Source organism: Triticum aestivum, chromosome 6D, assembly GCF_018294505.1.
Source record: "Triticum aestivum cultivar Chinese Spring chromosome 6D, IWGSC CS RefSeq v2.1, whole genome shotgun sequence".
NCBI classification, from domain to species: Eukaryota; Viridiplantae; Streptophyta; class Magnoliopsida; order Poales; family Poaceae; genus Triticum; species Triticum aestivum.
Window position 1 is genome coordinate 110,658,583 of NC_057811.1, and position 22,928 is coordinate 110,681,510.

The 22,928-nt window shown below is 35.4% G+C and overlaps 2 protein-coding genes across 2 annotated transcripts; both read right to left on the reverse strand.

Annotated features, from left to right (window-relative positions):
* Positions 1–17,619: 17,619 nt before the first annotated feature.
* On the reverse strand, positions 17,620–21,579 carry LOC123143940 (uncharacterized). The gene is made up of 4 exons (XM_044562929.1): positions 21,498–21,579; positions 21,226–21,417; positions 18,104–21,135; positions 17,620–17,673 (listed from the first exon to the last, which is right to left on the reverse strand). Exons 2-3 carry the CDS (start codon positions 21,376–21,378, stop codon positions 19,681–19,683), a joined length of 1,608 nt encoding a protein of 535 aa, XP_044418864.1. The 5' UTR covers positions 21,379–21,417; positions 21,498–21,579; the 3' UTR covers positions 17,620–17,673; positions 18,104–19,680.
* LOC123143941 (uncharacterized) lies at positions 21,497–22,817 on the reverse strand. The gene is made up of 7 exons (XM_044562930.1): positions 22,692–22,817; positions 22,438–22,614; positions 22,147–22,218; positions 21,960–22,031; positions 21,766–21,837; positions 21,628–21,699; positions 21,497–21,557 (listed from the first exon to the last, which is right to left on the reverse strand). The coding sequence occupies exons 2-6, from the start codon at positions 22,533–22,535 to the stop codon at positions 21,651–21,653; spliced, it is 363 nt and encodes a 120-aa protein (XP_044418865.1). The 5' UTR covers positions 22,536–22,614; positions 22,692–22,817; the 3' UTR covers positions 21,497–21,557; positions 21,628–21,650.
* Between the last annotated feature and the right edge of the window lie 111 nt (positions 22,818–22,928).

Consider the following 22,928-nt stretch of genomic DNA (forward strand, 5'->3'; position numbering starts at 1 on the left):
TACAGGATGATAATGTTAATCTTGTTGTTGCATAATGAGTGCAAGTTTTAGTAACATGAATGTGCAATTTTTAAAATTTTAGTATTTGAATTTTAGGAATTAACTGTTTAGATATTTGTAAGTTTGGTATGAATCTTTTTCTTGCTTTCATGAAATGTGTGCACTTTTAGTATTATTAGTAAAAAACTTTTTATAGTTTAATATGTGTGAATTTGAGTTAGGTAGTTTGCAGTTCATATAGGTTGAAATCCTCATGTAATTGTACTATCATCAATAGTTGTGTATATTACTTTTAGTTTGAGTTCCTTGTTCATGGGAATTCTGTAGTTTTCCTGCAACATTGTGTTCTGAAGTGCAAGTTTAGCTCTGTTAAGATGGAAATGTAGTTGTTTTCTTTACTTCTAGTTTGAGTTCTTTGTTCATCGGAATTCTGTTCTTCCATGTAACAATGTGTTCCTAAATGGGTTTTAATGTTTTTCTCAATTTTCATTAGTAGGCATGAATGGATCTGAATTCTGCATTTAGGGAGGTGTTTTCTTTTAGTCCTACTTTAACTTTTTTGTTCATGATAATGTATTTATATCTAGTTAATGGAAATGTATATCTCCACGCTCATACTAATGTATTTTTAGTACCAGTAGTAAAAATCATAATGCATTTTTGTTTGGTGGGTGTTCTGCTTTAGTTCTAGCTTAACTTTTTTTGTCATGTGAATTTCTATATTCACAACTAGTGTTACTTGTTTTTTGTTTGTGCTGTGCAATTTGTTTCACTGTGCGATGTAAATTTAGCTCTATGGAGATGCAATTTTTAGGTGTAGTCATGATTTTTTTTAATTTCTTCCCAAGGGTGATGTTATGCATTCCTTCTAGTTTCAGGTTTTTAATTTCTTCCAAAGGATTTCAGGTTTTTAATTTACTGTTATGAAATGTAGAATTTTGTTCTATAATTTATAATTTTTATTTTTTCATTTAAAATGAGAATAACATCTTTTTTTAAAAGTTATTAATGTAGAATAATCCTTTCTTTTTTTTACAGTATGGTTTGCCCAGTTTGTCGTTGTCCTGGTGCCCCTTGCGTTCCATTTGTGCCAGCCGGTGAAGTCCCAGAAGTTTTTGATGTTATCCTTGATGAGTATTGCTTTAGGAGGATGGTGAGTTGTATTCATCGTATCTCTTAACATTTTTTTTATTCTTTGTTGATAAGCTTTGTATGAGCTTGCAAATTCTCTACTTTTTTTAGTACGGATCTGAATTAGTGCATAGTTCATCTAATTCGTGCTCGTTGATTTTGATGTTCACGCAAAGTGTGTGCAATAGTAGTTCGAATCCTAATTTTTGTTTTTCATGGATGAGTTCTTGTTTGTGTAGTTAAATTTGTGTTTTTAGTTTCTTTTTATGTAGTTTAAATGTGTTATAGTTAAACCATCATATCTTGATCAATGTAATTTAAATTTAGATAACAGCAACATTGAGATCAGTAGTTGATGTTGTCAAATGTGTGCATTTTTTAACTGCGATGAATGTGGGTTTTTTCATTTCTTTGTGTTTTGCTCTACTTATAATTTGTCAATACAGTTTGATTTTTCTCCATGTAGCTAGTTGCAGTAATTGATGTAGTTTGATGTTTCATGCTTTTCTTTTTTTAGTACATTCCATGCAATGTGAGGGGTTTCTTAGCCAATTATATCGAGGAGCACAGGAATGTCGCAACAACTTTCAAGCACAAGAGTACTGAGCCTGCTATTCTCACTTACGAGAGTAGGTCTTATGCTTCAGATTTTAAGCATCGAAGCAACTACTCGAAGTTTTGTGGGAGTGCTTGGTTTGAGTTCAGCAATGATTATGCCCTTCGTGCTGGCGATCGTGTGGTTTTTATTCTGGACAACTCATGCTTTGACCTCAAAGTAGAGACTTTCCGTGATGGTGAAAGGATTCTTCCTTTACCTTCTGTTGGTGAGTTTCTGACTTTTTGTATGTGTTATTTTTATCATTGTTTCTTTTTTATCTTTTTTAACAGCACTGTTCTAATACGTGTTTACTCATTTTATATTATATGTGTTTGTTTTTGTATCTTTTGAAAACCTGAGTAATGCAAGGTATGAGCTTCTTTGCTCAGCTGTGATGCCCCGTGGCTTGGAGTTCAACTATCACAACAACCGCTTGTTTGTACGGTCACTTTTCCGCACTTCAAGCTTTGTGCGCTGCATCCCGTTCGTTCATGTCACGACTGCCACTAATACTGTGAAGTTCCTCATGGTAAGTTTTTGTACATTACTGTAGTTTTCCTTGTTCACTTTACTTCTAGTCTGACTTCCTTGTTCATGGCAATTCTGTAGTTTTTGAAGTGCCAGTTCTAGTATCTTTGTTGTTTATGAAGTGCAAGTTTATGTGTCTGAAGATGCAACTGTAGTTGTTCACTTTTACTTCTAGTTTGAGTTCTTTGTTTTTTAATTTCTATTGCATATTAAGTGCAACTTTAGTATCATGAATGCGCAATTTTGTAATTTCAGTATTTGAATTTTGAATTAGCTTTTTAAACTTTAGGGTTACACTTTTCGATATCTGTAAGTTTGATATGAATGTTTTTTCCCCTTTATGAAATGTGTGCAACTTTAGTATTATTAGTATAAACCTTTTTTTTATAGTTTTCTGTGTGTGAATTGAGTTAGGTAGTTTGCAGATCATATAGGTTGATATCTTCATGTAATTATACTATTATCAATAGTTGTGTATATTACTTTTTGGTTGATTTCCTTGTTCATGGGAATTCTGTAGTTTTCCTACTTTTGTTTGGTGGGTGTTCTGCTTTAGTTCTAGTTTAACTTTATTTGTCATGTGAATTTCTATATTCACAACTAATTTTTCTTGTTATTTGTTCATGCAAGTTTAGTCCTGATGAAGGTTTTTGTACATTACTGCTTCTTTTTATGTTGTGCTTAATGATTTGTTCATGCAAGTTTAGTCTTGATGAAGGTTTTTATGGGTTATTAATTTTTTATCCATACATTTTCATTGCAACAGAAAATCCCAAAGGCTGTTGTCTGTAGCTTGAGGAGGTTTGTTGATATGCCAGTTACTGCTAGAATCTCTCTGGAAGCTTACATGGGTGATACTCATGTTATTATGCCATCATCTTTCAAACTCTGCAAACAAGATGGGAGGATGGTGATCGAGAAGATCAGTTTCAGTGAGTTCATCTCAGCCACTTCGTACGAGAAAGACAATGTTGTGCTCATCACTTTCAACGAGTCAACTTATGATCGTTCAGTTTCAATTGTCTTCCAGTGGCTCCTGTAGATGAAAGCAATGATATAAGTTTAGTTTGGGAAAGAAGTGGTTGTAGTGGGTTCTTTAGTTCGAATCCTATAACTTTTGCGGCAACTTATGTGCTGGATTGTCTCTACCCTATTTAGATGTATGAACTTAAGACTTTTGAGCTATGAGTAGTTTAGTTGAAGACTGAAGAAAAGTTTGGGTTGTTAATGGTGGACCGAAGTTAACTATGGTTGTCGCTCATGGTGTCTAAACTATGCACTATAATTCAACGTTTATCAGACTTCTCTGAATGTGTTTTATGCTTTTAATGCTTGTGTGTGTGTTTTGCTGTAATCTTTTCTGTTTCACATATTTTCTAGTTGATTTGTTAGTTTGATTTTTCACTTTTCCCCTGGGTGATCAACAAATTTTTTGATTGATCTTTTTATTCTATAGATCATATCAATTGTTGGTTCTAAGTCACCCGATATTTTTGTTTGATTTTTTTCTTTTTTATCTATGAAATGAATTTTTTTCCTGGTGTAACTCCTTTTAATATGTTTGATATTTTTTGTTACAGATCATATACTTTTTATTTTTCTCTTGGTGTCATATTGATTTATATTCACCAGTAGCACTACTTTTTTTTGTACATTTTTGTTGCTTTATTTATTATTATTTTTAAATTTAAATATGTGTTGAGCGATTTTTTCCTCTCAAATGATTTTTAAAAGTGTTTTTAAATGGATTTGCATAATATGTGTTGAACGTTCTATCGTCTTAGACGTTTTTTTTAAATTGTTTTAAAATGGTTTTGCATGATGAAACTTATTGCTCCATAATTTCTTAATTTTCATCTTTTTTAACTTTATTTTATTATGTAAATCTTTTTCCGAAGCATCTATGGTTTTTCTATATTTTGAAAATCATCAGTGTGTGACATTTATGCATTTTTTATATGTGAAAATCATTAGCCTAAGAGTCCCGTTGCATCAGTTTTGAAAGCAGGCCGTTCATTCAGTGCTTTGAGATTCGTGCTTTTTTCTTTTAAGTTTGTTCTTTTTCCAAGCGTGACTGATGAGTTGGGCCTTCCGTGACTGATGAGTTGCGCGACGGATGACTTGCGTGACTGGTGACGTCATCGTTATTTCAAAATCAGAAGCCCGTTCCCTTTCTGCGGGGGTGCTCCTCTCCACGGGCGCGTTCTCCTCTCCTCTCCTTCCTCTTCGGTGACGCGACCACCGTTGCTGCGCCAGTGCTCCGGCAAATTGGTGCTCTGCTCGCACCATCTGAGAGCGCGCCTCCTTCTCCATCTATCTCAGGTTCGTTCTCCCCGTCTGCCTTTTCCCCTCTCGTTCAATTTGCGGATCCCTTTCCCAAACCCTAGGACCCCATGATTGACTACGTGATCTGTTAGATTGAGATGTTTTGTGTGGTTCTCGCAAGTGCTATTGAATCGCGCTCCTGTTTAGATGCGCAATTGTGTCTGAATTTCAATTTTGTTTGAATTCGTGGCCTGACTGCAGCCTGCTGTGAAATCTCATGCGTGGAAATCCATAGTTTCCTCCAGTAGCTTTGAAAATTTTGTTGGTGTGCATTTGCCCTGTGCTTTTGATGAACTCAGAGGTGATGTTGTTTCTATTAGGCAGGTGCAATGTTTTCATTGCTGTAGTGTCGTTTTTTCATGTGTCATGTCAGATTGTTTAGCTGCTTAGATTTTTGGTTTGCACAGGGGTGCTAAGATCATAGTCATGCTTATTATATGTGATGTCAGATGCATTGATATGAATGGCATGTGTGCTTCTGTTTAGGTCTAATGCCTGCTATTTTGTAGCTACAATTAGTCATTAATGTGACCTCAAATATCATAGGTAAACTGAAGTTCATGTGGGTGTTTTTTTAGATGCAACCTCTGTGGGTTTGTCATCATGAGTTTCATTTTTTGTCTGCTGATGATTTCAGTCCTCTAAATTACTGTATTCATAATACAACTACCTGTTTTTTCCTTGTATGCTTATTGTTTGAGATCATTTAGTTGTTACAATATTTTCTAAGCCAATGGTTTTTTTTGTGTATGCAGAAAATGGCTAGTGACACCAATGATTTGGAAGAAGTGAAGGGATGTATCGCGACGATGATCTAGATGAAACCTTTGCTTCGCAAAGCCAATTTGAAGAAGGACAAAATCAGTTTCTTGATGTATGATCTCATTATTCTAAATGTTTATGTTTTCGACTAGAATGTTCGCAGTTTCTAGTGGTGTCATTTCTTTTCAAAGTGGCATAACCAAAAACCTTTTCTACTGGTTTCCAGGTAGGTGGTGGAGACCCACAGTTTGATGTCGAAAATTTTCTGAACAACTTGCGAAATTTGGTAATTTCCTTGTTATAACTTTGAGTTTCATTTTTTATGTGTATATAGATTTTGGTAACTTTGAATATGCAGAATTTTCATATTTCTGAGTTAAACTTGGTATTTTTTTAGTACTTTTGATTTTTCGTTTGTGTCTTCATAACTTTTTTGCTTTTGTGATTTGTAACAGTTTTACTCATCAAATGACAATGCCAATTCTTCTAAAGATCCCTGCGTAAGTCTTTCCCATAGCAATTGATTCCTCCATTTTATATGAATATATATTCTGATTTATTCATATTTATTGTCATTCTTAACTCTTCATTCTGCCATTTTAGTACTTTATATATGAGTATTTGATCCGGATTCTGAACTTTAGGTTTCTGAACTGAAGATTGACATGAGCATGCTTGTAGTTGAACTTTTCATTCTGATAGTTTAAGTTTCTGAACTGCCAGTTTTAGTATCTTGTTGCTTCTGAAGTGCAAGTTTTTTATCTATCTCAAGATGCAAATGTCGTTGTTCACTTTACTTCTAGTCTTATTTCCTTGTTCATGGCAATTCTAGTTTCTGAAGTGCTAGTTCTAGTATCTTTGTTGTTTATGAAGTGCAAGTTTATGTGTCTGAAGATGCAATTGTAGTTGTTCACTTTTACTTCTAGTTTGAGTTCTTTGTTTTTTAATCTTTGCTATTGCATATTAAGTGCAACTTTAGTATCATGAATGCGCAATTTTTATAATTTTCAGTATTTGAATTTTGGGAATTAGCTTTTTAAACTTTAGGGTTACACTTTTCGATATCTGTAAGTTTGATATGAATGTTTTCCCCTTTATGAAATGTGTGCAACTTTAGTATTATTAGTATAAACCTTTTTTATAGTTTTATTTGTGTGAATTGAGTTACGTAGTTTGTAGTTCATATAGGTTGATATCTTCATGTAATTATACTACCATCAATAGTTGTGTATATTACTTTTAGTTTGATTTCCTTGTTCATGGGAATTCTATAGTTTTCCTGCTTTTGTTTGGTGGGTGTTCTGCTTTAGTTCTAGTTTGACTTTATTTGTCATGTGAATTTCTATATTCACAACTAATTTTTCTTGTTATTTGTTTGTCATGTGCAATTGTTTTATTTGTGTGATGTAAATTTGGCTTCATGGAGATGCAATTTTTAGTTGTAGTCATGATTTTTTTTATTTCTTTTCCCAAGGGTGATGTTCTGCATTTCTTCTAGTTTGAGTTATTTGTTCATGTCAATTTGTATAGTGTAGGTGGTGTTTGTCTTTCTGCAAATCATCTCAATTTATTGATCTATATTGCTTACAAAATGCCAAGGAATTTGATCGCACAGGATGATAATGTTAATCTTGCTGTTGCATAATGGGTGCAAGTTTTAGTAACACGAATGCGCAATTTTTAAAATTTCAGTATTTGAATTTTAGGAATTAACTGTTTAGATATCTACAAGTTTGGTATGAATCTTTTTGTTGCTTAGTGTTATCAGTATAAAACTTTTTATAGTTTAATATGCGCTCAGCACTATTTGATCAGGAGTCTGACACTAAATGTAATTTGAGAGTGTTGCAAATGTTTGCGAACTTTTTTCATTAGAGTTGAATTAAGTTCATGAGTGTCCCAAGGATACCATTTTGTAGTCAAGTAGTTTTGTTTTGTTTTTATTTTGCTTGTATCAAATGAAACACATCTAATTTTTTTCACACATACTTAGTGTGAACAACAGTTCTCTAATCTTTTGGGCAGTACACACTAAATAGATTCTGAGCCAGTAACAATTATGCTGATTAATCTATGATTTTTAGTTTCATATTCATGCTATGTTTTTAGTTTTTGTTTTTGAGTTTTTTTTCTTTTTTTTGGTCAGCGTGCCCCACTTTCTCCAAAGAAGGCAACGAGCAGGTGTAATCATGGCTATTTCAGTGATCTGCTCAAGAAAATTCCACCATCAAGATTAGATGTTATTAAAACTTATGGTTGCTCTTTTATTCTTGATTTTGAGTGCAATTCTGTACCAAGAGGTTTTGCACAATGGATAGCAGGGAAAGTAAATCCACCTATTGGTGACATAGTTCTCGACAACAAAGTCATTCCAATGAGCCCTGAATCTTTTCATCTACTCCTTGGTCTTCCATTAGGTGGCACCTCAGTTTTATTTGACAGTGAGGTGACTAAAGTAGTTTTCCTCAATATTATTGGTGAACCTACACTGCCTTCTATCAAGTGGTTTGGGTTGAGAATGCTCAAGCCTGACATTTCTGATATTGATTTTCTGAGATGTTTTCTCCTAGTTGCCTTTGCAACTGTTTTGTGCCCCAACTCAAATATCTACCCCAACACAAAATATCTAGGAATTCTTATTGATCCAACTCAAGTTACAAACTATGGTTTATCAAAGTTTGTTTTTGATTGTCTTATGTCATACATAAGGAAATATCAAAAAGAGCCAAAGAAATCTGCAAAAGAGGATGGTTTAACTACACTTGGTGGCTGCATTTATGGGCTTTGTGTAAGTTATTTTTTATGTTGTTGTTCCTTTTTATTAGGAGGTGTTTTTCGTGATTGAGAGTTTGAAATGTTATTTCTTAATGTCCTGCTACTTTCTATGTAGTGCTATTACTTAGATTTTCTGGATTTTGGGTTACGCCGAGTGCCTCCTGGAATTCCAAGAGTAAAGGCATGGAAAAATTCTCTAGTGGAAGAGTTTGCAAACCTGGATTGCAAAGGTCCAAGGGAATATGGCTTACGTCCTGTAAGTTTTCCATATCTTTTTATTTAATTTTTATCTATTTTTAAGTTTGTTTCTGATGTTTTCCAGAGGAGCACTGATTTTTTTAAATTCTGTTTTGTTAACAGGTGAAGTAGATATCTCAAACAGTCTATTCCATGGGATGCATTGGTTGTTGTCATTTACATCAAGATTCTACACCTGAATCTGTGAAGTTTAGATCTGCACTTGACAAAACTGTTGGTGGTTTACTACCTTCCTCGGTACATATCTTTGCTCTTCTCACAAATTTTCAATATTTTATCATTTATTTTACTTTTTTGTTTTATGCAAGTGAATTCAATGTTTTCATAGTGTTTTGTTCATTTTATGTTCAGGTGAAAGACCAGTTATCTTTGCTAGCTAGGCGTTTTCGTCAAACTGCTGATGAAAAGTCCATCGAAGGAGCTCAAAATATGCTGCTAGATTCGTTGAATTGCATTGTATTAGCTAGTGATTCAGATGATGAGCCAAATCAATCATACACGAATTCAAGAAGAAATATAAGCAGTAGCATGGCAGGCAGTGATAAATCTATGCTCAGGAGCCACGGTAATGTTCTACGTAGCCAGTACTTCAATTTTTGAGCTTTTCAGATTCATTTAATGAAGATGTATGTTTTTACTCTCTTTCCATTCTGATTTGATGCTTCTGTATTTTTTGTATTCAAGATGCAATGATCGTTCTTCCAATTCTAATGTATCTCCTCTTGTTCAACGTTCTCCAAATGTTTCCAATGCGAATGTGGATTTCCATGATACTGCAGGTGTGCTTTTGTTTTCTGCAGAATTTCATCATCTTTCATTTGGTCCAACTTTTGATTTAATCAGAAATATTTACTTACTGGTTTTTCCTCCTTATTTTTCATATGTCATTAGGTTTAGGTTCAGGTAGCAAAAGGAAAGCTGTTTCTCCAGTCAATCGACAAGATACTTTCTGTGTTAATCCAAGGCCTCATAAGATGCAAAGGCCTGATCATGTAGATAAAGTTCTAATTGTGAGTTATGTATTGATTGAATTTTAGTTAGAGATATAAATTGAATTTGAGGACTACAAGCTTAGTTATCTGAGTAGGCCAATGTAGATCCTATGTGGAATACTTAAATTCTGCAGTTAGGGAGGTGTTCTGCACTTGCTTGTAGTTTAACAACTAGCAGTACAACCAGTGCAAGTTTATATTTATGCATTTTAACTTGTCGTGCAAGTTTTGCTTCTAGTGGGTGTACTTTAGCTTTTTGCCTTTAACGTAGAGTTTGCTAACCAATCTATATTTTCTGTAATTCATGCAATTTATATTTCTGAAGTGCCAGTTCTACTACCTTTGTTGTCTATGTAGTGCAAGTTTATGTGTCTGAAGATGCAAATGTAGTTGTTCATTTAGTACCTTGCTGTTGTAAAATGTGCACAACTTTTAGCATGATGAAAGTGCAATTTTAGTATTTTTAGTATGCAAGTTTACCATGTCATATAAGTGTGTGCGTGTTCCACTTTTTTTCATACCATTTCATGTTTGCTTGCTGTTGTTCCAGTAAACATTGTGTTTCATTTTTGAGTTTCGATTCCTGCATGCATCTCCCCCTAGTGACATACTTATAGTAAACACTAAATTACGAAAAACACCAAGTTAATATGAGTTTTGATGTAGTAAAATGTGTGCAAGTTTAGTTTGATGGATGTGCAATTTTAGTATTTTCAGCATTCAGGTTTAGTTTTGAATTCTCTTTATCAAACTTTACTAGGTTGATTTTATGCAAGCTGCTTTTGACAAGTTATTTTACTGCATCTAGGAGGAAGGAAGGAAGCTTGATTTTAGTCAAGTTGAGAAGCAACTCGAGTCTGTTTCCGAACTTATGAAAAAGCTTATTCCACCAAAGTCCACCCCGATCAGCGAATCTATTGACAAGGGAAAAAGCATGAGTTTCAAGCATCTTGTGAATACAGATCCTCCAGTTCGAACTAATTCAAAAGCGACTTCTACACAGACCACTCTGAACAAGGTCATGAGTGTTAAGAAGAAATCTTTTTTACCTGAGAAGCTGAGGTTGAAATCTCCAATGAATGGTATTTGGTTTTGGGGCTGTGTTACTGTTTTCTGAATTTTATGAAAATGTATTCTGCAATGATTTTTAATGTGATGAATTTTTTTTGGCAGGTGAATGCTTTGACAACTCATCTCAAAAATTATTTAACGATCAAATCATGGCATCAAGTCAAGGACATTTTCAACTGGGTTATGAGGTAACTTTATCTTTTACAATCTTTTTTCTTGCTTTTTCGTTCATCTTTGCACTGCTGCACACATCGCACCTGCTCACAGATTTTCATGACGCAAGTCTTTTTTCTCATATCTCCTTTGTGTAATGTTTCCAATTTGATATAGATTTTCCATTGTTGTATTCAATGTAATCTTTTTCTTTTTCATGTGTTGAAACAGGGTTCCCAATATCAAACTCCTATTCACATACAAACAATCCCTTTTACTCCCGTGTCCAGTCCTGTGACAAATAGTTCATTCACTCAGGTATTTCTGCGATTCGTGTACTCACCTTTTAGCAAATTAAATTTTTGCACATCCTTGTTTATTTTCTTTAGTTAGTTTGATTTATTTGTTTTTAATAAATATCTTTTTTGTAGAAGTCTGATGGCACACCAAGGCAGTGGGCACATCAAAATTCTGCAATTTGCACTGAATTGTTAGGTGAAACTTCTCAGCCTGCTGTTCCTGTCACCAAGGTTTGTTATTTTTAATCTCACTTCTTTTTTATTTAGCAACCATTTGTATGTTTGTTCAATTTTATGTACATACTATCTGTAGTGATTTCTTGTTATTGTTTCCTCTTTTTTTCTTTTATGTCAGATTGATTTAGATTCTGGGGGACAGTCTAGCCCTGAGAAGTCTCCTGATGTTGAGATCTTATATGAAGTCATGAAAGCTGACAGATTGAACAACTTCATACCTTCTTCTGATATGATTTATAATGAGAAAATCAACAGTCAGTCTGCTAGTAAATCTGGAAGAGAGGTCAGTAGATATGGACCAAAGAGGATTCTAAACCCTAGCAAATACAATGCTTCTCCTTATGTCAATCAGAAATCATTGAGATACCTTGTTACCACGAGAGTGATTCAATTACATGATGCTATTGTCACTCTGTCGCTTGATGAAAATTACAAATAGTAAGTGCTCCTTCATTAATGCATGTTCTTTTTCATTGTGTTTTTAGTGTCCTTTCAAGTTATTGTTTTTCATGTAGTTTCACTCTGTTCTTGTCTTTTTTTGTTTTGCAGCAAAACGTGCATCGACTATGGCAGAGTTACAGTGACATACTTTTCTTTTGGGACTTCTTTTGCAACAAAGGGCCTTGTTGACACGTATACTATTAATGCTTGGTGCCGCAAGTTGTCACTAGATACCAAGCCAAAGGACTCGAAAGTTCAGCATTTTCACCTTATTTCTGTGAGTTCAATTACATTTTTTCCATGTTTTTATTTTAATATTCATTTTCTATTACTGTTTTTAGCTTGTGAAAATTTTCTAACTGTTTTGTCTACAACAGGAACATCTACTTTTGATGGACTCATATGAAACTCAGGAATTGTATGATCAGAAGTCCAGTATGGTTCAGAGATGCTTCCAGCTAGCAAACGGTGCTAGACTAATCCATTCATGTGATGAGGTGAATACAGTAAAATGTGTGCATTTTTTAATTCTAACTCTTTTTTGTTTTTGCGATGCTTTTTTAGTGAACCAAACATATTTTTAAAAAGTTTTTGATGATTCTTTGTTGTTCATAAAGTGTGCAACTTTTTAGTCACATGATGATGAAAATGTTTTATCTTCTGTGTATTTTTTTACCAAAATTCCTTTCTGTTGCAGTCATTCATCTTTACTTTTGTATTTTTTCCTAGAGTAGTGACCATCTCCTAAATGACTAACTGAATGCAGATTTTTTTACTATTTTCAGCATGTTAGTTTAGTTGGTTTGCACATTCTTCTATAGTGCATTTTTTATTCATCTTTGATGAGTGTTCTGTATTTTTGGCTTTTTTTGTAGGCCCACTTTCCAACTTTGCATACCAAGCATTGGTTCGACTTTGTTGTCTTGTTCAAACATGAAATGTTTGTAATTCTAGACTCAGCATTTGATGCAGACAGTGATTTTCACGAGCATGTGTTGAATATTCTGGTAAATTTAGCTGTATTCCTTCTTTTGTATTTTTCATATAACTTGATGTTGTTGTCATTTTTTTACACACACTCAATTTTTGTGTTAGTTGTATGACTTGTCTCTGCTATTTGTGTACTTCCTCCAGATACCAAATTTCAAAAGAGTTTGGAACATGTATGGGCCACGCACTTTATTGATGTACCTAAACAAAGCAATGAGTAAGTTGTTTTTTCTTTGTTCTTTTGCATATGAATTCTGATTATGGTGCTTAACTTTTTTCACATGCTGCTCATACCAAATTAATGCATTTTTCTCTGATTTTCTTTTGTTCCAATTGGTTTTTATTTTTGTAGGCTTGATTGTGGCATATATACAGCACTCTTTCTGAAGCATTGGAAGCCTAGGGTCCTGATGCATGATATTGTGAAGGATGAAGATATTGCGAACATCCGAATCAGAATGGCGAATGAAATGATGTTCACTGACCACAATATCCTGAATGACCATAAGAAGTTGGTTCTTGAGTTCTAGTACCTTTGTGTGTAAGTTTTTTCTTATCTTTTTTTATAATGATTATGTTGTTCAATCCTAGTTTAGTTTTTTCTGCATTTCAATTCATTATTTGAATGTTCATTGGAATTATTTCTCCATCATTCAGGTTGGTAATGGAGAAGAAGCATTAATGAAGGTTGCAGGTGTGGTGGAGTTTGCTTTGAGTCAGGCGTTACTACTGCAAGCGAAATGGTGTTGCAAGATCCATAGGCATTTTCTTGCTTTGTAGTTGCAATCATGTAATAAATATGATGAATTTGAATATGAATTTTTCTTAGGACTTATTCGAAATGTAATCTGTAATGTATAAGTGGATTTTTCTGGTCCGCTTTCTAAAGTGCAGGATGCTTTCTGATATGTCTGCATGTCATTTGTGCTGATGTTATCTTTGTAAGATGCTTGGATGTAAAATTCATTTCTGAAGATTCTTCATTGATTTCCTTTTTTCATAGCGTAATAAATTCTTGTTGTTCAACCCTATTCTTTTTTTTGTCTTTCAATGGATCATGTTACGTTGTTTGATTATCATATTGAACAAACAACAGTAACTGTCTTGTGATCCTACATACAGTTTTCTTTTTTTATATAAAATCTTTGTTTTTTGTTTTTTTTGCATTTTTCAATTGTTTTTTCGAAAAATTTGAAGTACAAACAAGCGTTTTTTATTTAGCATGAGTTATATCTTTCTTTGCGTCAAGGAATTGTTATGTCTGTTTGCCTCTTTTGATTGCCATGTGTGTTTCATGCTAGTTGACACACTGACACCTCATATCTCTGCCACAACACACCACTCTAGTGTTAAAGTGCACTGTGTCAACTAGCATGCAACTTAACAGCACAACACCATGCTAGTTTGTTCTAGAATTTGTTTTCTTTTCACACAAATCATTTTTGTTTTCTCTTTTTTTTTTCTGAAATGCCATGTGTGTTGCATGCAACCTAACCACCTCAACCTCGTAGCAACCCAATATACCCACTTCTCCCACGTTCACCAAGGAACCGACTAGCAAATGCACCCACTAGCCCACTCCCCCATTACCGCTATTCCTCTGCGGCCTTCTTGCCCTCAGTCTTTTGTCTCTCATTGCTATCCCCTATATAAATGCCATCCATACGCTGTTGTGCTTTTGTGTCTCTGCGAAATTGCTTTTCCTTCCTCTCAGGATCATTTCTTTTTGAAGGTAGGGCTTTTGTACATGACGTGCTCAGTCAGTTTGTTGTACGTCATCTTCCCTTTTGCTTTTATTCTCATCTATCTTTGTTACTCATTTTCTTCAGAATCATTGCTGCAAGGTCTTGAAGTGGGTTGAAGTTGCAGGAGAAGAAGGTATGCTTACAATACTCTTTGCATATACAACTTTTTACAGAAGTTCAGTTTTGATGGGAATGCATGTTTCCTTTGATGGTGAAAGCTTCTATATTTATGTCTTTGGTGTTAGCTTGCAATTAAATTTTTATCTATTGTTAGCTTCTACCTCATTCGGATTAAATGATCAGCAACTTGAGTTTTATTTAGTACAAATTAGTGTGCAAGATTGACTTGTAGTTTTATATAATTTTTCTTTCATTTTGATGGTTCGAGAGGATGCTTCCAAGGAAGGAAGGAAGGTTGCTGATGCCAGCAAGGAAAAGGTCGTATTATATCTTGCATTTTTAGTTTTGTCAAGATGCAATTTTAGTTGCTTTTGTATATCTGTTTTAATTCTATGCTATCAGGGGGAGTTTTCTTCACTATCTTGTATTGTAAGAATATTTTTTGCACTACAAACAAGCTAAGATGCTCCATGTTTGTGAAACTGCAGTCCAAATTAAAGTTGCATGTTATATTTTCTCTCTTGGTGTTAGGTTTACAGTGAAAGCATCTGTTGGGAATTTTTTTTGCTGATCATTAGCAACTGCAATTTTAGTTTTGTGAATATGCAAATTTAGTCAAGATAACATAGCAATAAGGCGGGTTTTTGCTCATTTAGGCGGGTTTTCTTTTCTATCTTTGTAGTATAATAAGTTTTTTGCACTTCAAAAAAAGTCAAGATAACCTAGCAATGAGGTGCTTGCAGTGTATGCAAGTTTAGTTGTCATTAAATTTTTTGCTTGTTATGAGTTGTTGATTTTGTCCTTTTACATATTTTGCTTCCCATTTTCATTAGGTGGCTCATGAAGATATTTCCAAGAAGGGTGTCAGTGCCTCTAAGAATGTTGCTGTTGGATCCAAGAAAGAGGTACAAAATCATAATCATGCAATTTTTTTAGTGAGGTTGATCCTGTTTTATGTCTCATGTTTGCTTCTTTTTATTGATTTTGCTCCCAAATAAGTAGTGCAACTATAGTTCTGTGTAACAATAAATTCAGTAATAACGTTGCTTTTTGAAAAACAAGTGCATTTTTAGATATTTGAATGCGCAAATTTAGATCGCAAGCAGGTTTTTGCAAACCTAACTGAATTTCTTTGGGTGAGTTCTGACTTCTCTTCTACCTACAAAATTTTTGTACAATATGTTGCTCCTATACAGCTACTACAAATTTAGCCTCTCTATCACTTTTATATACTTTTTAGTTTTCTGAATATGGCTATACAAGTTTTAGGTTCTTGCAACTTTTTAGGGTTTTCAAAACTACATTTGTGTTTTCATGCTTTGTAGGATAGTTCTTTCTATGTTTGCTGTACAAACTACATCTTTCAAAAGCCAAATAGCTATTTGAATATATGTCTGCAAAATTAGTTTCCTGAAAATGCAAAATGTAGTATGGTTGTCTTTGTGTCGCTACTGAATTGCATCTGCAAGCTAAGTTTTATGAGTACGCGAACTAAATTTTGCATTTACTTGTAGTTTTCTTGTAGTTTAACTGCTTTCTTTTTAGGTCCCGGCGCTAGGTGGATCACGTGTTTCCAAGCGCAAATTTGAAGCTAAGGATTCTTCTGCTTCGAAAAAGATGCTTGTCTCCAAGGTATTTCGTCCTGATGATAATCCAACTTTTAATCTCCACTCTGTTTGTACGATGCTATTCTTATAGTAGTCTGTAATCATGAAACTGCTCGTTGTGCTTCATTTTTTTATTTGAGTACTATATTTTCTATAGTAAACTGCTGTCTTTTTTGTTGCATGATTTTTGTGTTTCATATCAATCAGTGATTTAATACAGTAGTTGTTCATTTCTCAATTGCAATGCAATTTTTTTCAAGTACCTTATTTTTTGAATGCAATTTCAAATTTAAAGAATTTCAGTCGCAAGACAATGAAGATTTCTGCTGTCACAAGGGCTCAGCTCAATATTCCTTTTGGAGATACTGACAGAGTAGTGTACTGCATAGTAACCAGCAACACTCACTCTGCTGGTTTTGGCGTTGGTCATGCACTGTTTGATATGCTGAGTCATAGGAATTTGACTGTTGCTAACCACTACGTCAAGGACACAGTGCTAGTTGCTTTCAAGGATGCTTTTGATGTGTTGATTGTAGCTGGTAATGACATTCCGTGTGGTCCTGAAGCTCCGATGACTGTTCGTCGAGTTTCTAGGATTGAGCAGTGCGTTCCTGATTGGGATGGCTACTTTTAGAGAAACATCATCATTGCACCTGAAGCAGGACAAGATGAAGATGTTGATGAAGAAGAAGATGAAGTTGATCTTTCCAAGCCTGATTATGATTGCTCTGGTGCTGGTTTTCTGGTGGATCAGGAGGGGATGGTGCTGCTGGAGGTGGTGCTGGTGCAAGCGTTGCTGCTGCCTGAATGCACATTACTTTTAGTGAATGCATGCATTAGTGTTAGTTCTAGTGGAAGGTTGCATGCACGCGTCTCCAAATTTAGTTGACTCTAGTTTTTACGTTACTTTTGTGTTCCATATTTGTGGCTTGCTTTCATTTAGTCAACTTAGCATCTAGGTCAGTAAACGTGCTATCATCGTTTTTCAAAGTTTCCTTTGTGATGTCAGTACTCTATTGTCAATATTATTAAATACTAGTCTACGTTATTGTTGTTTATCGATATCAACTTTTTGTTTTCTGCATTTCTGAATTCATAAATCTATGTTGTAGGTTTTTTTGCTCTTTTCTTTTTGCACTCCTGAATTGATATCACCTTTTTTGTTTTCTTCATTCTGATTTCATATGTCATCTCATACCATTATAATTATTCCTTTTGCATTCCAGAATTCAGTAAGCAATAATTCAGTAAACAAGTAAAAATAGTAGAAATCAGTTGAAAGTACTTAAATTACATATCCATCATTTCATACAAAATGGATGCAAATTTTTCACACAATAACAATTGCTTCTGTTGTTGACCTTCTTTTCACAATTCTTTCACTTTTTGCTTTGCAATCATGTTTCTTCACGCTATGAGCATCGCTTTTCTTCTTTCTTTCCTCATTGCATGAATATGTAGTAGACCTTGCCTTCATCCAATAAACAAAAAAAGAGTATGCAATCAGTAATAATGAATAGTTATTTCTTTTTTCAGGAAGAAGTTTCTGAAATGATGTTTGTTTCATATTTTTTCTAACCTTTTTCATCTATTTTTGTTTTGCTGTCTTCTCTCTATGTTGCTTTGCATTCTTTCTGCTGGCTGAAGATTCAAGTTTACAGGATTAAAATGAGCACTAAATTGGTCATATAAATTGCAATAACTAACACTACAGGAAACAGCTACTTTGCCGTCTGCCATGGCGGACGGCAAAGGCTCGAAAGGCGGACGGCAAAGACCTTTGCCGTCAGCCGCGGACGGCAAAAGGCTCCGGCAAAGAAGGCTACGGTAAACAGCTTCTTTGCCGTCTGCTTCCTGGCGGCGGACGGCAAAGGCTCTTTGCCGTCCGCGGCGGACGGCAAAGAGGGCGGACGGCAATATTTGCGCTGTCAGTCCGTTAAGTGGCTAACGGCAGACCTTTGCCGTCCGCCGCAGACGGCAAAGAGCCTTTGGTCTTTGCCGTCCGCCTTATGATGTCATCTACACGTCACTAGATGCCCTGTTGTATTTGAATCAATGTTCGTTTTTTTACCTGATTTTTTAGGTTTTGCTGGCGATTCTTGTTGTATTTGCTTGCACCCTGTAATGTTGTGTCCTTGTTTGTTGCACCCCGAACAAGTCACTTTAGGCCTTGATATGATTTCTTCTAGTATACTTTTCTGCCTCCCTGTTTTCTTCATTCTCCCTTTCGGTTTGCTGTATATTGGATCATTTATAGTGTTCTCACCCTTGCTGTCTGAAGTCAAGAGCCCCCCTGTGACAGCACTTAAATCTGAAGCAGAACATTTTGATTGTTCCAATTCTGGCATGCAAGGTATGTCTAAAATTAACCTCTCCAGATTCCCTATCTGCTTGTTTAACACTTTCCTCCTTGCAGGATTCTTCGATGCCTCAGAAGCAAGCTGAACTAGTCTTCTTGAAAATGAGAAGAATGCCATTTGCTCATCCAAATCTTCAAGGTTTGCATCTTCTTCATTAGCTTGAAATGCTCTTTTTTCCTTAGGTCTCCATCTATCAATGAAGTACTTTTCTGGTAACTCATCAATGTTCAATGCTTGTATGACTTTGAGTGCATGACAACACAGAATACCATCCTTCTCAAATTTCCCACATACACATGAGATAGTTTCAGAATGTGTGTCAACAACCACTATGAATGTTCTTGGGTTATAGTCAAACAGTGCTTGAGTCGGTGACTTGTACACCTCATACTTTTTTTCCATTTCCATCATATGAAACTTTGTTGAATTCATCAACTCTTGCTGAAATTTGTAGAATATGCCCCTGTTGTATAGTTTTGCTGCTTGCTTTTCCAATGCCCAGTCACTCCACATTGTTGGAGAGGTTCTCCTTGTTATTGAATCATTTTCTTTTTTTTTCTTCAATGCTCTGCGATATTCTGTCAAACTCTGTCATGAAAGCAATCACACTATGACTTGACCCTACATTTGCCTTGAATACAACATTTGTACCTTCAGTTCTTGCCGTTGACTGGATGAATGGGAAAAAGTCATTCTTGAAATATGCAGGTACAAATCTCTTTCTATTTTTCCACATAATCCCGAAGTGCTTGATATGTTGAACATTGTGTTGTTGTATCATCTGGGGCCCGAGGTGCTCGAACTCCTCAACTGTTTGTGAGTTTAGGATTATGTCATGAAACTGAGCATTCAAATGCTCGTTCCTTGCAAATGTTCTCCTAGCTTTGTTCTGCGCTTTTGTTAGAATGTGAAACAAACAGTTCCTGTGCATGCAACTAGAAAAACACTTAGGAACTGCCTTTTTCATAGCTGCATCTTGATCTGTTATCACAGATTTTGGAGCTTTTCCTCCCATGCACTTCAGAAAAGTTTTGTACAACCACTCAAAAATTTCTTTCTTCTCATCTTGTATGAAACCACATGCAAAGAGGCAGTTGTCTCCGTGTCCATTTACACCCACAAATGGAGCAAACTTCAGGTTATACTTGTTTGTTTTGTAAGTTGTGTCAAAACTTAGGAGATCACCATATTGTTGATAGTTCCTTATACCAGTGCCGTCTGCCCAAAATATATGCATGACATTCTTAGCTGGATCTGTTTTGAATGAGTAGAAGAACAGAGGATCTTCTCATTTTTTCTGTTCAAAAAATGAGACCACTTGCATCATGTCATTCAATCCGTTATCTCTTCTCATTTTCGTGCCCATGTTGCTAATCTGTTTTGCTGTATATGGCAGCGAAGAAAGACCTCTTCCTCGAAAGAACGCCATTATTGCCATAATCTTTCTAGTTGGTACGTTCACTTGTTTGCAAGTTCTGATCAAGTCCTTCTCTTGATCAGTGATATATTTGTGTGACCTGAGGAACCTGACTTCCCCTGGTGGATGCAGGTCATGATTGTGTTCAATGATAATCCTTGTCACCACCCACTGTGTTGTATCGAATTTCCAGGTAACAACCATCTGAGCTTGACAACCTGTTTTAGTTGTGTAGTTTCTTCTTCTGTCTGTCGTATTCTCTAGCTCAGTTGGTGCATTTTTATCACTCTTATACTTTCTCCTTTTTGCTCCTGCAGCTGTTGGTTTTGTCCTTATCCTAGGTTTACCAGATCTGTTACACTTCATAGTGAACCTCGTCATTTTGTTGTTGTGTGCATCTTTCTTCTGGCAGTGATAGTTTGCAGCTTTCTGAATTGAGAACCCAGCAATAGCTGAATATTCATTGTAGAATCTGTGTGCATGAGCATCACTTTCAAATGTCATGCCAAGGGCTGGCATGTGTTTCTTCTCATCTTCTTGGCTTAATTTAATTGCCCTTTTAATACTGTCATTCTCAAGGAAGAATTCTATATCTTCTTGAGATAACTTGTTTTCATCTTTCATCTGCTCCTTACTAGGTCCTGCATTTTTTTCCTTGCCTGATGGACTAAAAGTTTCATTCTGATCCTCTTCATTTGATTCTAAAAATGTAGCACTGTTATCCTTTTCATAGTTTTTTGTTTGTTGTTGGACCTCTTGTAGCTGCTCTGCTTCAAACTCTGAATCATCGCTGCCACTAGTGCCATCTGTATCAGTTGTTTCTGCATAATCAGGGCCTTGCAATGCTTCTTCAGAGCTCCTTGCTTTTACTTCTTGATCGGCTCTCATCATTTGCTGCTGATAGACTGAATCCTGATAGTTCCAACTTTGCTCCAAATTTTGCAGCTCTGAATGCTGGCGTTCCACCAACAACTCATCACAGGATAAAGTATTTTGTTCCAGGTAATCTTCCTCCACATCTGTTTCATTTTGATCACTATTGCATTCTGTGTAAGCTTCATCTGGATAACTTGCATTCTCATCACTGTTGCAGTCAAATTCATGCTCACCATCAGATTCACTATCAATGCGATTTGCTTCATCTTCATTGTTTCCTTTATCACCATCTTCACGCTCAACATCAGATTCAGCATCACTATGACTTGCATCAACCTCATTGTTTGCTTCATCGTCTTCTTCATGCTCCTGCTCTGAAGGTACAAAATATTGTCCCCAATTACTGAGATGCTGCTCATTGCTGCTTGCAATTGGGCCTGTTGCTTGATGCTGATACAAGTTCTTTTCTGTTAGATTCTATTGAGTAATGTATATAAGATCATTCTTTTTCTAAATTTTGATTGCAGTAATACAACATACCTTAGAGTTTATGCCCGCAGTCAAGAATGATGTGAAACTGTTTATAGGTATTGCCATATTGTCGCTTTGTAAATGACTCATGACTGTCATTTGTTGCATTAGTTCTGTGTAAGATTGTGCGACTCCATGCGCTGCTAGCTTGCCATTACTCATATGCAAACTTTGGTTTCCTAGATGAAGCAAATCTGATTCCTGCAACAAACAAAAAAATCATTCTTGACTGCACCGGTAATGCTTTTGTTTTTTATGCTTGTGCTTTTGTCATACTGCACCTGTTGACTTGATTCTTTCTGTCTAGGAATGGGCTATAGGTCTGGTCCCAAAAGTGCATCCTGTCACAAATCATTTTTTAGCATGTTAGTTTGTTATGTCATCAAATATTTAAAATGAACACAAACTAACCTCAGGAATCCCATTGAATGATTCTATAAGTGGCTGCATATGTTTGTTGCGTTGATACAAATTTTTGAGCACCTGCAATTTTCGTATGCAAATTATTTAACAACATTCATATATAAAAGAAGTTTTTATGCTTCTTACCTTGTTGTCATGACTTCTATCTGCAAACTCTGTGTATTCTTGCTGCTGAGAATGATGTGCAATTTTAGGTACCTGAGAATGCAAATTAACTAAATGTTTCAGAACTAATGAAAATCATTTGTATTTTTTTTAGCTTCTCTGTTATTTTTCATGATGCATATATAAAACTAATAGGAAGTTTTTATGCTTTTTACCTTGTTCTCATGACTTGTATCTGCCAAATCTTTGTATTCTTGCTGCTGAGTATAATGTGCAATTTTAGGTACCTGAGAATGCAAATTAACTAAATGTTTCAGAACTGACTGTTTCAGAATAGTTAGCCTCTCTGTTTTTGTTTCATGATGCATATATAAATTTAATAGGAATTTTTATGCTTTTTACCTTGTTCTCATGACTTCTATCTGCCAAATCTTTGTATTCTTGCTGCTGAGAATAATGTGCAATTTTAGGTACCTGAGAATGCAAATTAACTAAATGTTTCAGAACTGATTGTTTCAGAATAGTTAGCCTCTCTGTTTTTGTTTCATGATGCATCTGATTTTTCTTTTGCTTACAGGAAATCATCTATGGCTATCTATGATGTCTGCATATTTGGACAGGTGCTTCCAGAACTGGCATCATACACCAATTCTAGCATACGAAATGGAGGTGGTGCAGCAGATAGTCACATACCTTTGACTAGCCAAAAGCACTTTTATCACCAGGTTTCTTTCTTCATTTTGTTCTTCCTGCTGATAGATCTGAGATCTGGGTTTCAATTTGAGGATCATCCATTTTTTGCTAACAGATCTGTGATCTCTCTATGGAAGAGAGAGAACTAAACCCTGGGGATTGGAGGAGAAGTACGCACTGAGAGAGAATCGTCAGCACAAATTGATCAGAATTATCATAAGACAGGAGGAGATCTGAGGTCTATTTCCCCTTACCATGGTGGCGGCTGGATGGGAGACGAGGAAGAAAGCAGAGTCACAAGGAGGAAGACCTAGTGAGCTGTCTGTTATTTGGGTCTTTAGCTTAGCGGGTTCTGGCCCGTTTACTTCTCTGGGCTAAAGGCAGAAAAAGAAACAGAAAGCCCTTAGCTTGCTGATTTAGTTGGGCTGATTGACTGACCACAAACTCTGGTCAGTCAAATTTCTTCTGGGTTGCCGCGTTGTCTAGACTGG

Excerpts from the sequence above, each read along its gene's own strand:
- LOC123143940 (XM_044562929.1), bottom strand. The coding sequence starts at position 21,378 with ATGAGTAATGGCAAGCTAGCAGCGCATGGAGTCGCACAATCTTACACA. Across the intron at positions 21,136-21,225 it reads CTGCGGGCATAAACTCTAAG|CATCAAGCAACAGGCCCAAT; the intron begins GTATGTTGTATT and ends AACTTGTATCAG.
- LOC123143941 (XM_044562930.1), bottom strand. The coding sequence starts at position 22,535 with ATGATCCTCAAATTGAAACCCAGATCTCAGATCTATCAGCAGGAAGAA. Across the intron at positions 22,032-22,146 it reads ATAGAAGTCATGAGAACAAG|GTACCTAAAATTGCACATTA; the intron begins GTAAAAAGCATA and ends TTGCATTCTCAG. Across the intron at positions 21,838-21,959 it reads ATACAAGTCATGAGAACAAG|GTACCTAAAATTGCACATCA; the intron begins GTAAAAAGCATA and ends TTGCATTCTCAG.